Below are 18,222 nucleotides of genomic sequence, written 5' to 3'. Positions count from 1 at the left end.
TACTCACACGTGGTCGCCCGTTGGTGATTTGGGGAGATCGGATCCTCTCTATAGGATCCGTCGCCCCTGTCTTATCTTCATAGAAAAGAAAAAAAAAAAAAAAAAACCTAGTCTGGAACTCCAGACTGCGTGTGCCTCCATCAGACACTAAGCAAAAACTGAGTTACGCCCGGCCTAGGGGCGAGGGTGTATGCGGCGGAGGAGGAGCTAACTCTTTTTTTGTACACTTAGTGTCGGCCTCCAGACGGCAGAAGCACACACCCACAGTCTCTGTGTCCCCCAATGAGACGAAGGAGAAATAGCCTATGTAATTAATATGATTAGTATAGAACACTTATCTCGCAAACATAACTGAACGAGGGATTGGAACATGTGGAACTAATTTTAGCTTTGAGTGACAAGCTCTCTTTACCATATAATGTGCTGAAACACAGGTGAAAATGTTCTAAGTGCGGTGGAAAGGAGAAAAAGAAAAATGCAGTTCCACCCTTGTTTGTCCAAAAACACCTGGCAACACAATTCTCCAGGTCAGTATAATTATGGCTATTACCAAACTTAATAATGCAAGAAAACAAGTTCATAATCATTTAGAAACAACAACACTAAAGTTTTAACTAAGGAAAAGTTCAGAAATCAATATTTTGTGGAATAACCATGATTGTTAATCACAGCTTTCATGCATCTTGGCTGCTTTCCACCAGTCTTTCACACTGCTTCTGGTGCAAAAATGTAAGCATTTCTTCTTTGTTTGATGGCTTGTGACTATCCATCATCCTCTTGATTACATTCCAGAAGTTTTCAATGGGGTTCAAGTCTGGAGATTGGGCTGCCCATGATAGGGATTTGATGTGGTAATCTCTTAATTTTTGACAGAGCTGTGTATATTTATAACCTACACTTGCTCATTCTATTTACTGCAATATATAGTTAAAAGCGTTTTCCAGGCTTGGAGTTCAAGTCTGCAGTCACTCTGACAGCACATGTCCCGACTAGAAAGCTGCATGGGTGTAGTCGGCACATGACTGAATGTATGGAAATTGCATATTTGCGGTCACCGCTCTCAGTCCCGGAGAATCCAGACAGGGTGCAGTGTGCTCACTGTGAGGATTCACAAATCTGAAGTCACAGAGTGACTTTGTACTTGCACCCCAAGCCTGGACAACCCCTGAATTCTGCATCCAAGCAGGCACGGGGCCCAGATCAGTTTAATCGGGTCGCATCTGCTTCTCCATGGGAGATGTCAGCTTGTCTGTATCCCCATCCAAAACCAGCAGGAGCAGAGTGTTTGGGATATTATACCCAACGTGGGCCATGCCTCTTTGATAGCGGTCTGGTGATCACTTGTTTGCCTGACAGCTCTCTCTTAGTGTCTCTCCCTGACACAAATGCCCAGCTCCATCGGGAGTACTTGTGTTCTCTATGGGGAGAGTGGAGGAAACAGCCACCAGATGCATCTTGCAGTGGCTATCCACAAAACAATCGGGTCACTAAAATTGCAACTGTCTGACCCTTCTCTCCTCCAACATCACCTTTCAGGTCCCCTCGTGGATGTAAATTTTTTCAGTGAGTGCAGAGTTTGTGAACAGTTACAGACACTGCAATAGCCAGGTATAGAAGGACAGAAGCATTTTTGTTTAACAAGATATATTACGTTTATCATTACATACACTAATTAAAATGAGTTCAGTTTAAGAAGCAATTTTATTTTTTCTTCTATTGTGCTTTGTTTTGTTAGCCAGAAAATCCAAGCTACAGTATGGTAGTTGTTACCTGTAACAGGGTTTCTCCAAACAGTGCATACCAAAACCAATACAAGTAGGAATCCCCAGTGCCGGGCAATTGTGAGACTTCTTCCATTTGTCAACTGGGGGAAAACAAACAAAAACACATTAGGCATATAGTGAAAATTGTGGAATAAAAAAAGTCCCCAAAAAAATCAAAACAAAAACCTGAAATTCCATAATTTCTTTTTGAGCTGTTCAATTCAACATATGGCTTTTTTTTTTCAGAGGTCAGAATGGCAAGAATTCTGCCAATTTTTTTTTCTTTTTTTACTACGCTTATCATACAGGTTAAAAGGTACAATGACCTATAGTGATCTGACAATACTACCGCAATTATGTGTACTTTTTTCTGTATTTTTTAAATAAATCAATTTAAATTGAAAGAGTGTTATGGTCGTTATGAATACCCACTGGGCACCCTGGAACTATGTTTCGGGGGAGTCAATAGAGCACACAGACCCTCTCAAATCCCTTAGATGCCACAGGCATTATTGATAGAGTTGTAATTGCATCACCATCACAGTGCATCACCCAGCTTTGCACATAGACTTGCCTCTGCACCTAGTATTCACATGGTATGCCTTTCAGCTAACCCCAGCTTACCCCAGTGTTATTTATGACCTTGTTTACTCTGGCTTGATCATATGCATCTGGTCCACTCTTAATTGTCTGACCAAGAAGAGCAGAGACCACTCCTCTCTGCTTCACACCTGACTGCACTTAGTTGTACATATATTGCCGAGCACAAGTCTGCATAAAGACTTCAGTCTGCAGTGTGAATTCTATAAGTGTGTTCTAGAAGTGTGAAGATTAATTTAAGAATTAAAACCAGAATTGAACCAGAAGGTAACTGTACACAGTCACTGTAAACAATGTTTGTTTGTTTTCACTTTCACCCCTATAATCCTTCACTTTCTGCTAATTCCCCTAATCCCTACTCCTAGTAAGGAACTGTTCATCTCTTCTTCAATCCTCCCCATCCACCTCACCTCCGCCTCAAAACTGTTCCTTAACATACAATCCTCTGTCTCCAAACACAGACAGCCCCCTCATGCCCTCTCCTGCTCCCACCTACTAACACTTTCTCTGCTCCTTCTCACTGCTGGTGATATCTCTCCAAATCCTGGTCCTCCTCACCACATTCCCACAGTCATTTCTACCTCCCATCCACGCTCTATCACAACCTTCCGTAACCTCTCCAACCTTATACCCATTCACCCAGCCCCCGCTTCCCCAGTCCCACTAACAGGAGCTCTGTGGAACGCTCGCTCTGTCTGCAACAAGCTTTCCTACATCCATGATCTTTTTGTTACTACCAAACTTTCCTTCCTCGCCATCACCGAAACCTGGCTCACCCCTTCTGACACAGCCTCTCCTGCTGCACTTTCGTATGGCGGCTTCCACCTTTCTCACACCCCCCGCCCCAGCAGCAAACATGGCGGAGGAGTTGGTTTTCTCCTGTCAGATACCTGCTCCTTCACCCCAATCCCACTGCCACCCTCTGTTACCCTCCCTTCCTTTGAGGTGCACTCTGTGCGCATCTACTCCCCCTCCAACCTCCAACTGGCTGTCATCTACCGCCCCCCAGGGCCAGCCACCACCTTCTTTGACCACTTCACCACCTGGCTACTTCATTTCCTTTCCGCGGACATCCCTACTATCATCATGGGCGACTTCAACATCCCCATTGACACTTCCCTCTCAGCTGCCACTAAACTTCTATCTCTCACTTCCTCCTTCGGCCTCACTCAATGGTCTTCTACATCCACCCATAAAGATGGCCACACACTGGACCTCATCTTCACCCGCCTCTGCTCCCTATCTAACCTCTCTAACTCACCTCTTCCTCTCTCTGACCACAACCTGCTCACATTCTCTTCCCTCTTCACTCCATGTCTACAATCCCCACCCCACAAACTTTCACACCCTCGCAGGAATCTTAAACACCTTGACCTACACTCATTCTCTGAATCCCTCCTCCCTCTCACAGATATAAGTTCCTTACACAATGCAGATGACGCTGCTGCTCTATATAACACCACAATAGCTGTAGCTTTGGAATCCGCTGCCCCACTTACACATACCAAAACTCGCAAAATCAACAGACAGCCCTGGCACACCAGCCTGACCAAAGAGCTGAGGCGAGCTTCCAGGGCTGCTGAGCGCAGATGGAAAAGATCCCACTCCAACGAGCACTTCATCGCATTCAAACAGTCCCTCACTACTTTCAAGACCACACTCGCCACAGCTAAACAAACCTACTTCTCATCTCTCATATCCTCCCTGTCTCACAACCCTAAACAGTTATTCAACACCTTCAATTCTCTCCTCCGCCCCCCAGCACCTCCTCCCTCCCCACTCATCTCAGCTGAAGACTTTGCCTCATTTTTCAAGCAGAAAATTGATAACATCAGGGACAGTTTTGGTCAACAACCCCCAGAGCCCTTCCTCCCGACTTCCCAGCCCTCCACCTTCAAAACCAACTTCTCCACCATTACAGAAGATCGACTCTCCACTCTACTCTCAAGATCACATCTCACCACCTGTGCACTCGACCCGATCCCATCCCACTTCATACCAAACCTCACCACAGTCTTCATCCCAACCCTAACCCATCTCTTCAACCTATCACTAACAACTGGTGTTTTCCCCTCAAGCTTTAAACATGCCTTCATCACACCTATCCTCAAAAAGCCCTCTCTTGACCCATCCTCTGTATCTAGCTATCGCCCTATATCACTTCTCCCCTACGCCTCCAAGCTACTGGAACAACACGTCTACCTTGAACTGTCCTCCCATCTCTCTTCTTGCTCCCTCTTCGACCGCTTACAATCTGGCTTCCGGTCACACCACTCCACTGAAACTGCCCTTACTAAGGTCACCAATGACCTCTTAACCGCCAAGAGCAAGCGACACTACTCTGTCCTCCTCCTCCTGGACCTGTCGGCTGCCTTTGACACAGTGGACCATTCCCTATTATTACAGACCCTCTCATCCCTCGGCATCACAGACTTGGCCCTATCCTGGATCTCATCATACCTAACTGACCGGACATTCAGCGTCTCCCACTCACACACCACCTCCTCACCTCGCCCACTATCTGTCGGAGTCCCACAAGGTTCAGTTCTTGGGCCCCTGCTGTTCTCTATTTACACCTTTGGCCTAGGACAGCTCATAGAATCTCATGGCTTTCAGTATCATCTTTACGCTGATGACACACAGATCTACATCTCTGGACCAGATATCACCTCCCTACTAAACAGAATCCCTCAATGTCTGTCCACTATTTCATCCTTCTTCTCCGCTAGACTTCTGAAACTCAACATGGACAAAAAAGAATTCATCATCTTTCCCCCATCTCACGTGACCCCCCCTACGAACCTATCAATTACAGTAAATGACTGCCCACTCTCCCCAGTCCCACAAGCTCGCTGCCTCGGAGTAATCCTTGACGCTGATCTCTCCTTCAAACCACATATCCAAGCCCTTTCCACTTCCTGCCGACTTCAACTCAAAAATATTTCACGAATCCGTTCATTCCTCACCCAAGAATCTGCAAAAACCCTAGTCTATGCCCTCATCTCTCGCCTTGACTACTGCAACCTCATGCTCTGTGGCCTCCCCTCAAACACTCTCGCACCCCTCCAATCTATTCTAAACTCTGCTGCCCGACTAATCCACCTGTCCCCCCGCTATTCCCCAGCTTCTCCCCTCTGTCAATCCCTTCACTGGCTCCCAATTGCCCAGAGACTCCATTACAAAACCCTAACCATGACATACAAAGCCATCCACAACCTGTCTCCTCCATACATCTGTGACCTCGTCTCCCGGTACTTTCCCGCACGCAACCTCCGATCCTCACAAGATCTCCTTCTCTACTCCCCTCTTATCTCCTCTTCCCACAATCGCATACAAGATTTCTCTCGCGCATCACCCCTACTCTGGAACTCTCTACCACAACATATCAGACTCTCACCTACCATCGAAACCTTCAAAAAGAGCCTGAAGACCCACCTCTTCCGACAAGCCTACAACCTGCAGTAACCACTGATCGACCAAACCGCTGCACGACCAGCTCTACCCTCGCCTACTGTATTATCACCCATCCCTTGAAGATTGTGAGCCCTCCCGGGCAGGGTCCTCTCTCCTCCTGTACCAGTTATGACTTGTATTGTTTAAGATTATTGTACCTGTTTTTATGTATACTCCTCCTTACATGTAAAGCGCCATGGAATAAATGGCGCTATAACAATAAATAATAATAATAATAATAATAATAATAATAATAATAATAATAATTGTTCCAGCTGACACCCACTGCATATATCTGGGGTAACATAAGAATACCACCATTTCTGATGATTATATGACTTGTATCCTGCATATAATCACCAATATTACACTCTGCAAGCTCCATTTCTAATTTTCTGTTGTCTCTGAGCTAGTGGGTGATGACCAGCTGCTAGGATTTCTCCCATACACAGCACACACAGAGAAGAGGAAAATCACTCACTCTTATCTCTCTGTAGCACACTCTCAAACTGCAGCAACATGGAGACCATCACACATCACCATTAAGCAGTACAACTGTGAATCCGACTTTGGAGATACCAGGGGTGCTGAGGTAAGAATAGACTGCTCACACTGCTGTCCACCCTGTATATCTGATCTAATACTGGAGATACCAGGAGTGCTGAGGTAAAAAGAGGTCACTTACATGCTGTCCACCCTATATATCTGATCTAATACTGGAGATACCAGGAGTGCTGAGTTAAGAAGAGGCTGCTCACACTGCTGTCCACCCTGATTATCTGTTCTAATGATGGAGACACCAGGAGTGCTGAAGCAAGAAGAGATTGCTCACAGTGCTGTCCACCTTGTTTTTCTGTTCTAATGATGGAGACACCAGGACTGCTAAGGTAAGAGGCTGCTCACACTGCAGTCTATCCTGTCAATCTGATCTAATACTGGAGATACCAGAGGTGCTGCTCACACTGCAGTCCATCCTGTCAATCTGATCTAATACTGGAGATAGCAGAGGTGCTGCTCACACGGCTGTCCACTCTCTCTGTATATCTGAATGTTGTATAATCACCTAATTTTTCAGACTATAGAATTCACTCATTATAGGCAAAAAATATATAAATATATATACCGCATTTTGCACATTAAAAGACGCACCCCAAATTTTGAGCAGAAAAAAAAATATATATATTTTTTTAATAAAATGGTGGTGCTTCTTACAATCCATGCATCTTACTGCTTACCGGGGTGGTGGCTGCGGTGAAGCGGGGTCCCAGGGTCGCTGCTGGAGGAGGCAGGAGTGGGGTGATGCCGCAGGCTGGCGTGATGGTGTGTTTGGATGTACCTTGCAGTTCGGTGGTGCGGGGACTCTGCCGACATTTGTTAAAAGCCAAGAGCCCCCGCACTTACAAGGTTTACTATGCGATGGACTCCGGGAAAATGGCAGACGGGAGCGGCACATGTGCAGATGGAGATCTTGGTGCTGAGATCTCATGAGCCTTCCCCGGCATCCATTTTTCCCCAGAGTCCAAGCGTAGTAAACCATGTAAGTGCGGGGGCTCTGGGCTTTCACAAAATGTCGGCAGAGCCACCGCACCACCGAACACCCGCAGCAGTGCACATCGGAACACCCCATCATCCTAGCCTGCGGTCTGCAGCAACGCTCCACTCTTGCCTCCTCCAGCAGCGATCCTGAGACCCTGCTCCACCGCGGCCGGTAAGGTATATCCACATAGTAAGACGCACCCCCATTTTCCCCCCAAATTTTTTGGGAAAAAAAAGTGCGTCTTATAATCCGAAAAATAAGGTACATAAAAACATAAACCAACACACATCTGGTTGATGCAAACCTAAGAACATACACTGTGTGCACAATTACTGGGCAAATGAGTATTTTGATCATATCCTCATTTTTATGCAGATTTTACCAGGAGGAGCCAGAGGGATTGAGAAGGGGGTGTCCGAGTAGTGAACCCCTTTAAATATCTTTTTGGCCATTTTCGTCTGATCGGATAGATTAGTGTGGTGCAGGAGAGAGAAATGTGCCATTGCATAGTTTTCTCAGTTATTGGGAAGGACACTATACGAATGCTCCTCTTTATGACAGCAAAAGCTTCCTCCTGGACTTTTTAAGGGCCCGTCACACTAAGCAATATCGCTATAATGTCACTGGTTTTGTGACGCAGCAGCGATATCGCTAACGATATCGCTATGTGTGACACTTACCTCCGACCGGCTCCCCCGCTGGTTATCGCTGATCGTGCGAGAACGGCCTGGGCCGTTTCTTGTCATCAGCTTCCTGCTGTGGAGACGAGCGACGCGTGGACGCGGCCGGGAGGACGTCAGGATCGCCTCATCTGACAGGTAAGTAACGACCCCCGACCGCTGCTATGTCGATGGTGAGATCTGCTGTGTGGCAGCTCACTAGCGACCACTTAGCGATGCACCAGCGATCCTGACCGGGTCATATCGTTGTCGGGATCGCTGGTGCATCGCTAAGTGTGACAGCACCTTTAGAGGTGCACAATTTTTAACAAGTTTTTTTTCTTGCTAAAGAAAGCGCCTTTATAGTCAGAAATGTGCAGTTATATGTATATAGACACTCACACACTGCAAAAACGCAGATTGTTCTTTTTGTAAGGGAAGAATGCAGATATCAGTGGGTTTTCCAGCTTTCATGCGGGCAGTTTTCGTGGTTTTGTATACTGTGCACATACCTGTCACTTTCTTAGCTGCTCTTTGGAAAAATGTCCGTTCATTGTAAATCTTTCCATCTTTGGCATCCTTAAAAGGTGAAAATAAAGAAAAACAGTTTTGAAACGCTTTTTAAAGTTATGGGTCTCGTGAAGTATCACTGCTAGAAACACCAACACATCAGCCTGTAGCAGCAAACTACAACAGAAAATACGATTTTTTTCCCCAGGGTAAATCGAGCTTTACTTAAAATTAAAAAGTGATCTGCATTTTTGGAGTGAACTCCACCCTCCTGACCGTGCTCCTTTACACCCATACTTAAAGTGGGATGTAGTGGAAGTCCAGTAGGTGGTCTAAGTCATTGATCATCAGCTCTGTTTATAAGCACACATGTATACTTGAAAGTCTGTCAATCATCAAGTGAAACCGCCCACTGGACTCCTGAGCACAGAAAGACTCGGGATTTCTATTAACTTTTAAGTGATATCGGATTTCTATACATAAAACTTAATGTTAATTTGCTCTTCATCGGGATCATCGTAATCACACATTGATTTTAAAACTTATTCTTTGCCAGTCATTCAGCATTTTAATTATAATGACCTACCAGCTTTAAGACATAGCGCTCCTTGTCGTCTTTTTTAGAGGATCTATGCACTTGTAAAGATATAAAAAAAAATTATTTTATTACTTATTTATATATTAGACAATAAATTATAAATGAAAACATTTTTTATGTAACACTGCTGCTGCGATTTTTTGGATTATAAAATGCACTCTTTCCCCCTCCAAATTTGGGAGGTAAATGGTGGTGCATCTTACAACCCGAAGGTAGCTTACCGAGGAAAGAGAGAAGATGGGGGTGGCAGCAGTGGAGGGGGACGCTGCCTCCGGCAGCCATTTTCCCGAAGTCCAGAGGAAGAACATTGGGAAATGGGAAACCGCTAACAGTCGCCGAGACATCTTATGAGGGCCTGCAGCATCTCCCACTCATACCACCGGCTTCCTGAAACAGCACCCTGCCTCTTATGACCCCACTCCACCGCCCTCCTGTAAGCCACTTTTAAAACAGACTGTAAGGCGCACCACCATTTTATTTAATTTCCCCCCCCATTTTCCAACCCAAATTTTGGAAAGCATCTTATAGTTGTCAAAATACTAACATAATAGAGATGATAAAGACTATATACACACACACACACACACACACACCGGTACATATATTTTATATTACATATATATACACACAGTCATATGTTAAAGTTTGGGCACCCCTATTAATGTTAACTTTTTTTCTTTATAACAATTTTGGTTTTTGCAACAGCTATTTCAGTTTCATATATCTAATAACTGATTGACTCAGTTATATTTCTGGATTCAAATGAGGTTTATTGTACTAACAGAAAATGTGCAATCTGCATTTAAACAAAATTTGACCGGTGCAAAAGTATGGGCACCTCAACATAAAAGTGACATTAATATTTTGTAGATCCTCCTTTTGCAAAAATAACAGCCTCTAGTCGCTTCCTGTAGCTATTAATGAGTTCCTGGATCCTGGATGAAGGTATTTGTGACCATTCCTGTTTACAAAACAATTCCAGTTCAGTTAAGTTTGATGGTCGCCTAGCATGGACAGCCCGCTTCAAATCATCCCACAGATGTTCAATGATATTCAGGTCTGGGGACTGGGATGGCCATTCCAGAACATTGTAATTGTTCCTCTGCATGAATGCCTGAGTAGATTTGGAGCGGTGTTTTGGATCATTGTCTTGCTGAAATATCCATCCCCTGCGTAACTTCAACTTCGACACTGATTCTTGCACATTATTGTCAAAAATCTGCTGATACTGAGTTGAATCCATGCGACCCTCAACTTTAACAAGATTCCCGGTGCCGGCATTGGCCACACAGCCCCAAAGCATGATGGAACCTCCACTAAATTTTACTGTGGGTAGCAAGTGTTTTTCTTGGAATGCTGTGTTTTTTAGCCTCCATGCATAACGCTTTTTTGTATGACCAAACAACTCAATCTTTGTTTCATCAGTCCACAGGACCTTCTTCCAAAATGTAACTGGCTTGTCCAAATGTGCTTTTGCATACCTCAGGCGACTCTGTTTGTGGCGTGCTTGCAGAAACGGCTTCTTTCGCATCACTCTCCCCTTGGGCAAAGTGCGCTATATTGTTGACCGATGCACAGTGACACCATCTGCAGAAAGATGATGCTGCAGGTCTTTGGAGGTGGTCTGTGGATTGTCCTTGACTGTTCTCACCATTCTTCTTCTCTGCCTTTCTGATATTTTTCTTGGCCTGCCACTTCTGGGCTTAACAAGAACTGTACCTGTGTTCTTCCATTTCCTTACTATGTTCCTCACAGTGGAAACTAACAGGTTAAATCTCTGAGACAACTTTTTGTATCCTTCCCCTGAAAAGCTATGTTGAATAATCTTTGTTTTCAGATCATTTGAGAGTTGTTTTGAAGAGCCCATGATGCCACTCTTCATAGGAGAATCAAATAGGAGAACTACTTGCAAGTGGCCACCTTAAATACCTTTTCTCATGATTTGATACACCTGGCTATGAAGTTCAAAGCTCAGTGAGGTTACAAAACCAATTTAGTGCTTCAGGAAGTCAGTAAAAAGTAGTTAGTGTTCAAATCAAGAAAATTATAAGGGTGCCCATACTTTTGCACCGGTCAAATTTTGTTTAAATGCAGATTGCACATTTTCTGTTAGTACAATAATCCTCATTTGAATCCAGAAATATAACTGAGTCCATCAGTTATTTGATATATGAAACAGCTGTTGCAAAAACCAAAATTGTTATGAAGAAAAAAGGTTAAAATTAATAGGGGTGCCCAAACTTTAACATATGACTGTATATATATATATATATATATATATATATATATATATATATATATATATATATATATATATATATATATATATACACACACACACACGTGAAAACAGCCAGATGGGCTAATAAATAGCACTTTGACGAACTCTTTTGGTGTGCTGACTTCATCTTGAGGACTAATATATATTGTGTACATACACACACACACACACACACACACACACACACACACATACATACAAATATCATACCTGTATTTTACAGAGAGGTTATCACGATGACAAAAATATTCTCTAAATCTACTCATTTTGTGTTACTCTGTAGAATGAAACCTGTGCCCGGAGAATGTGTCACCAGAAACTGATCCATGTAGTTTGCTGTGGTGGCGTGGTCTGAAGACACCGGGCCGTCTGCCCTGCCTCTGCATCGCCGCGCGGCTCTGCTCCCTTAGGGCGGTAGGGACCCACTACCAGGTTTGCAGTGACGTGGCAGTGGGCTTCATACAGTCTCATCACAATGTTAAACTAAGAACCTCATGGAGGCGCCACCAGGACAGTGGACAGTCACCTCTCATTACAGTGAGCGCTGCTATAATTCCCCCCCTCCTTCACTGATGCCCTGCTTTGCGCTCCCAACAGTATAACCAGAAGTGATTCCAGGAGCGGGGAGAGATTACAGCTGCGCTCACTGAGTCATGTGCTCACTTTGTGATAGTCGCTGACTGTTCACTGTGGCGGTGCTGCCCCAATGACTCAAAGAGAGAGGCTGCAATTGGAATATAACTTCATTTTCTCCTTGCAGCCGCCCTCCCAGTTAGATGAAGGGGGAGGAAGTGAGCTGTGACATCACCTATTGTGAATGTCAGATACTGTGGTATCTAATGTATATACTGTAGAGGTGTTATCAGTCATTGTATAGGAGGAGGTGAGCGGTGATATCATCTATTGTGTATGGTAGATGCTGTGTTATTAGTGTATATAGAGATGTTATCAGTCATTATACAGGAGGAGGTGAGCTGCGGCATCACCTTTCGTGAATGGTCTAGCCTATGTTATCTACTGTACATAGAGGTGCTAAATTTTACTATAAATGGTCTCTGTGATAAGTGCTGAAAAATTATCTGTACAAAACAGGAAGTGTGAGCTAGTAAAAGGCCTAGGAACCAGTGTGAAAATGCTAAAAATGTCATACAAACTATGAGAAATATGACTCATTTGTAAGGGATTTTCACACTGATGAATTTAATGTTTTCTCCCACAATTTTTCTGCAATACATGAATCAAAGTGAAACGGGATCTAGTGCAGAAATTATCAATACAGCAAAAAAAAAAACAAAAAAAAAACCATAATGTAAGTAAAGTGCGCTGATGAAGTTATGGAGAATGGGTTACTGCACTGACAAAAGTCACTGGTAGCCCCGGCCCTGTTCGTATTACATCATGTATACCTGCAATATACATACCACTGTATAAATATGTGCAAAAATGATATAAAACATTATACTAAAAAGCCACCTTCGTAATACAAGCCGGTCTTCTCCTGTGACAAGAGCTTGGCCAGCACCCACTTTGTGTTGTTATTATCGGTCACCACGTCATTTTCTGGCAGTGGCTGCACTGGTACGTTCTTCGCTTTCTTACTCCTGGGGCTTATTTCATCTTGTATAAAGGAAAGAAAAAAAAAACCCATCAAAGTTCAAAATTACACATACATTATTAATTATTATTATTCTTATTATTATTATACACCATTGATTCCATGGTGCTGTACATGAGAAGGGGTTACATACAAATTACAGATATCACTTACAGTAAACAAACTAATAATCACAGACTGATACAGAGGGGAGAGGACCCTGCTATTTCGGGATTACATGCTACAGGATGGTGGGGAAGGAGACAGTAGGTTGGGGGGTTGCAGCAGCTCCAGTAGTGGTGAGGCAGTAGCTCCAATAGTGGTGAGGTGGCAGTGGGGATCATTGCAGGCTGTAGGCTTTCCTGAAGAGATGGGTTTTCAGGTTGTGTCTGAAGGATCCGAGTGTAGTTGATAGTCGGATGTGTTGGGGCAAAGCGTTCCAGAGGATGGGGGCTATTCGGGAGAAGTTTTGGAGGCGGTTGGGTGAGCAGCGAATAAGTGTGGAGAGAAGGAGGTCTTGAGAGGACCGGAGATTACATGAGGGAAGGTATCGGGAGATTAGTTCAGAGACATATGGAGGAGACAGGCTATAGATGACCTTGTAGGTCAGTATTAGTAATTTGAATTGGATATGCTGAGGGAATGGGAGGCAGTGAAGAGATTGGCAGAGGGGAGAAGCGGAGGAGTAGCGAGGAGAGAGATTAATTAGTCGGGCGGCAGAGTTAAGGATGGACTGGAGAGCTGCGAGGGTGTTAGCAGGGAGGTCACAGAAAAGGATGTTGCAGTAGTCGAGGTGGGAGATGATGAGGGCGTGCACAAGCATTTTAGTAGATTGAGGAAGGGACGGATTTTGGAAATATTTTTGAGCTGGAGGCGACAGGAGGTGGAGAGAGCTTGGATGTGCAGTTTGAAGGACAGGGCAGAGTCAAGGGTTACTCCGAGGCAGCGGACCTCTAGTACGGGGAAAAGCGTGATGTCGTCAATTGTTATAGATAGGTCGGGTAAGGAAGATCTGAGAGATGGGGAAAGATTATCAGTTCAGATTTGTCCACATTGAGTTTGAGGAAGCGAGAGGAGAAGAAGAAGGATATGGCTGATAGACACTCTGGGATTCTGGAGAGCAGAGAGGTGACGTCTGGGGCAGAGAGGTAGATCCGAGTATCATCGGGATAAAGGTGGTGCTGGTATCCATGGGACTTTATGAGTTGCCCCAGGCCAAGTGTATAGATTGAGAAGAGTAGGGGTCCTAGAAAAGAGCCTTGGGGGACTCCAACAGAGAGAGGGTGGGATGAGGAGGTAGTGTGGGAGTGCGAGACGCTGAATGAGCAGTTGGAAAGGTACGAGGAGATCAAGGATAGGGCGAGGTCTTTGTTGCCAATGGAGGAGAGGATCTGTAGTAGGAGGCAGTGGTCAACTGTGTCGAAAGCAGAGGACAGGTCTAGAAGGAGGAGTATAGAGTATGGTCTGTTAGCTTTGGCTGTAAGTAGGTCATTGGTGATTTCGGTCAGGGCTGTCTCAGTGTAATGATGGGGACGGAAACCAGATTGTATATTGTCAAACAGCAAGTTAGATGAGAGGTGGGAGGAAAGTTCAGCGTGGACGTGCTGCTCCAGGAGTTTAGAAGCGAATGGGAGCAGTGATACTGGGCGATAGCTGGACGTGGCTGTTGGGTCGAGGGTTGGCTTTTTAAAGGATAGGTGTGATTGTGGCATGTTTGAAAGCAGAAGGGAAGGTACCAGAAGTTAGTGATAGGTTGAAGACTTGGGTTAGGGATGGGATAAGAGTGGTGGTGATATTGGGGAGGAGGTGGGATGGGATAGGGTCAAGTGCACAAGTGGTGAGGTGTGATTTGGAGAGAAGATGAGCAAGCTCCCCTTCAGTGATGTAAGATAGGGAGGTTATGGAGTTTGGGCACTGATCTGGTGTCCAAGGGGTTGTGTTGGTTGAGCAAAAAAGACTTGCCGTGTTTGGTCTATCTTGTTTTTGAAGTGTGCGGCAAAGTCCTCTGCAGAGATTAGGGATGTTGGAGGGGGCAGTGGTGGGCGGAGGAGGGAGTTAAAAGTATTGAACAACTGTTTGGGTTTGTGGGATATGGAAGATACAAGGGATGTAAAGTAGGCCTGTTTAGCAGAGGTGAGGGCAGATTTCAATGCGAGTGTTGCTTGTTTGAGTGCAGTGAAATCATCTTGCGAATGTGTTTTCTTCCAGCGCCGTTCTGCAATTCTGGATGCTTGCCGAAGCTTTTTAGTGATGTTATTGTGCCAGGGTTGTCTATTGATTTGTTGCACTCTGTTATGCATGACAGGGGCGACCGAGTCGATGGCTGATGCAAGAGTGGCATTGTAGAAACTAGTGGCAGTGTCATGGAGTGAAGATATGGAGGACAGTGGTAGAGTAGAGTCAGAGAGTGTGCGAGGTTTCTGCGGGGGTGCGCATGTTGCTGGATATGGGTGACAGGTGAGAACAGGGATGAGAAAGTGAGTAGGTGGTTGTCAGATAGAGGGAGAAGGGAAGTTGTGAAGTTAGATAGGGAGCAGAGACGGGTGAAGACCAGGTCTAATGTGTGTCCGTCTGTGTGGGTGGCTGAGGAGGACCACTGAGTAAGTCCAAAAGATGAAGTAAGGGACAGGAGTTTGGAGGCTGCTGACTGGTGGTTGTCAATGGGGCTGTTGAAGTCACCCATGATGATGGTGGGAATGTCAGTGGAGAGAAAGTGAAGGAGCCAGGTGGAGAATTGGTCAAAAAAGGCAGTGGTCGGGCCCGGAGGTCGGCATATGATGGCCACTAGGAGGTTGGAGGGAGAGTAGTTGCGGACAGAATGGACTACAAAAGAGGGGAGGATTAGGGAGGTGAGAGGCGGGATTGGGTTGAAGGTGCAGTTGGAAGAAAGGAGAAGGCCCAATCCTCCACCATGTCTGTTGCCAGGGCGATCAGTGTGGGTTAAGTGGAGGCCGTTGTAACATAGCACAGTAGGAGAGGCGGTGTCGGAGAGTGTCAGCCATGTTTCGGTGAGGCCAAGGAAGGAAAAATTACGATAGGTAAAGAGTTTGTGAATCACATGGAGTTTATTGCAGACAGAGCGGACATTCCAGAATGATCCAGAATGGGAGCAGGGTGATGGGCGTCAAGAGAACAGATTTGAGGTGGGAAAGATTTCTGGTGTTTATATTGGGTTGAGAATGGTAGAAGGGGGTAATAATGGGAGGTATGGGCTGTGGGGGTCCAGGGTTGGGAGATATGTTGTCAGCAGTGAGGAGAAGCAGAGAGAGGGAGAGCAGGTGGGAGGAGGGTGGGTGGCTTGTTTTGTATTTTATTAGGAGAGATCTGAGATCAAGGAGCAGGTCAGCGGAGGAGGTCAGGTGGGGAGGCAAGAGGGAACAAGAGACTATTATTTGGTTCGTGGGTGCTGGGGTTTGCGGATAGCGAAGAAGAGTGAGGGGTAATGGAGCCAAAACTGTTAGAGCGTATGTCAGCATGGTGAGAGTAAGTTAGAAGGAAAAAGAAATTTAGTACATGTTATCACAGCGGTTAGTTGTACCTTCTGGTCACTTCTGGCTCTTGTCTGGCATATTTCTGATGTTATCCTTAAAAATACATCCTTGCAAACACAGACCCAGGTCCAGACAGACCTATGGCTCTGAACTTAGCAATTTTACAGCACATGAAAAGGCCCAGGTGTGATCAGAAGGGAGGAGTAGCAGGGAGACTGGACAGACACAGGAGACGATTAATTAGATGTCAGAAGAGAAAATGCAAAAGGAGATAGATTCAAATGGACAGATAAGGCCAATTGTGTGTTAGCTTCAAGGAAATAAGGTGAAAAAGCAGCCAGTGGACATACCAGTAATAGCAGAGAGATACCGGGTGATTGGGATCAGGAAAGATGGGTTATGGTATTGCAGCAGCCAGTGGACTTACCAGTAATAGCAGAGAGATACAGGGTGATTGGGATCAGGAAAGATGGGTTATGGCATTTCAGCAGCCATATATCAAACAGAACTAAAAACTATTCTTAATTTTGGCAATTTTGGCTGAAATGCTTTGTGCTGGCCGTACACACGAGCTGGCGCTAATTGCACTCTTCCATTATCGGATTTTGAGTAAATTTCAGAAGAAAAGGGGGACAAAAATCGCAGACAGACCCCTCTGGGGCCGACAATTTTACCTTATGTATATTACCAGGTATAAAACGGCACAATCTCCATGAGGTGCATCCAGTACTTTATGGGATAAATAGGATATTTTATTAGTATGGACCATTGCAGATGGCAGCAATAACGATTGTTTTTTAGTTTTAATAACAGGAAACGGAGAGCGACTTGGATTTTTATGCAACATTTATTTCAATATTTGAAAAAAAAAAAAAAAATTTACATGTCAAATTGCCTAATCAAAAGAAAAAGCCGCAGACGCTGGAAAATAAGAAGAAATTCTCAGCTCTCCCATGCGAAGGCAGGCTGCAAGTTACTGACGTACCAGCTGGACAGGATTCCTGCAAATTGATTTACACTGTTCTTCGTTAACAGGTCATCTTTGATGCACAGTTCACTTCATGAGAACAAACCTTTAGGCTATGTGCCCACGTTAGCGTTTTTAAATGCTCAGGAAACTGATCCCCTTCCAAGAAAACGCGCGTTTCTTGCGAGTTTTTTTGCACAAAAGACGCGCGTTTGACGCGTTTTTTTCCGCGCGTTTTCTGGGAATATTGGAGAAGGCTAAAAACGCTCAGCAATGCGGAAATTAATGAGCATGCTGCGTTTTTAGCCGCTAAGCGATTCCTGAGTGTTTAAAAACGCATGCATTGGCACAAAAAGCGAAAAACGCATGCAGTTTAATGTGAAGATTCTTTTAAGCGTTTCTGCAGCGTCTGAGCCAGCACAAACGCTGCGGAAACACTTAAAAAAACGCAACGTGGGCACACAGCCTTAAACAACAATGGTGGAATTGTGGAATGGTTTAAGACTATAGGAAGCTAAAAACATGAAAAATGGCTGTAAGCGGTCATGAAGACAAACGGAATTCTCGATCCAAATGCGATCCGACAAAACATCGGATCGGACTAGTGTTTTTCTTTGTGGCCATGGACAAGTCTGATTTTTTTCCTTGGACAGAGTCGGTTAGAGGGGATAAAAAAAAAAAATTGCAGCTTGCAAGATTTGCATCAGATATTGGGATCGCATTTGGGCCATGCAGGTCAGCGAGTCCGTGGAACAAAATCAGACTGCAG

The 18,222-nt window shown here is 44.8% G+C and overlaps 1 protein-coding gene across 3 annotated transcripts in view; it reads right to left on the bottom strand.

Annotated features, from left to right (window-relative positions):
• LOC141092353 (serine/threonine-protein kinase VRK3-like) overlaps nucleotides 1–18,222 on the bottom strand; it is an 82,773-nt gene that overhangs the window by 44,183 nt on the left and 20,368 nt on the right. For all 3 annotated transcript variants that reach the window (XM_073578421.1, XM_073578419.1, XM_073578422.1), the window contains 4 exons: nucleotides 12,875–13,018; nucleotides 9,109–9,158; nucleotides 8,525–8,591; nucleotides 1,771–1,864 (listed from right to left, as the gene is read on the bottom strand). In XM_073578421.1, the coding sequence (XP_073434522.1) occupies nucleotides 1,771–1,864; nucleotides 8,525–8,591; nucleotides 9,109–9,158; nucleotides 12,875–13,018 (355 nt within the window). The remainder of the gene's footprint in view (nucleotides 1–1,770; nucleotides 1,865–8,524; nucleotides 8,592–9,108; nucleotides 9,159–12,874; nucleotides 13,019–18,222) is intronic.

Source organism: Dendrobates tinctorius, unplaced genomic scaffold (genome assembly GCF_039654945.1).
Source record: "Dendrobates tinctorius isolate UK_male_01 unplaced genomic scaffold, ASM3965494v1 ptg000059l, whole genome shotgun sequence".
Classification (NCBI taxonomy): Eukaryota; Metazoa; Chordata; class Amphibia; order Anura; family Dendrobatidae; genus Dendrobates; species Dendrobates tinctorius.
Note: the sequence above shows the minus strand (reverse complement) of the source record. Positions and strands in the feature narration are given on the sequence as shown.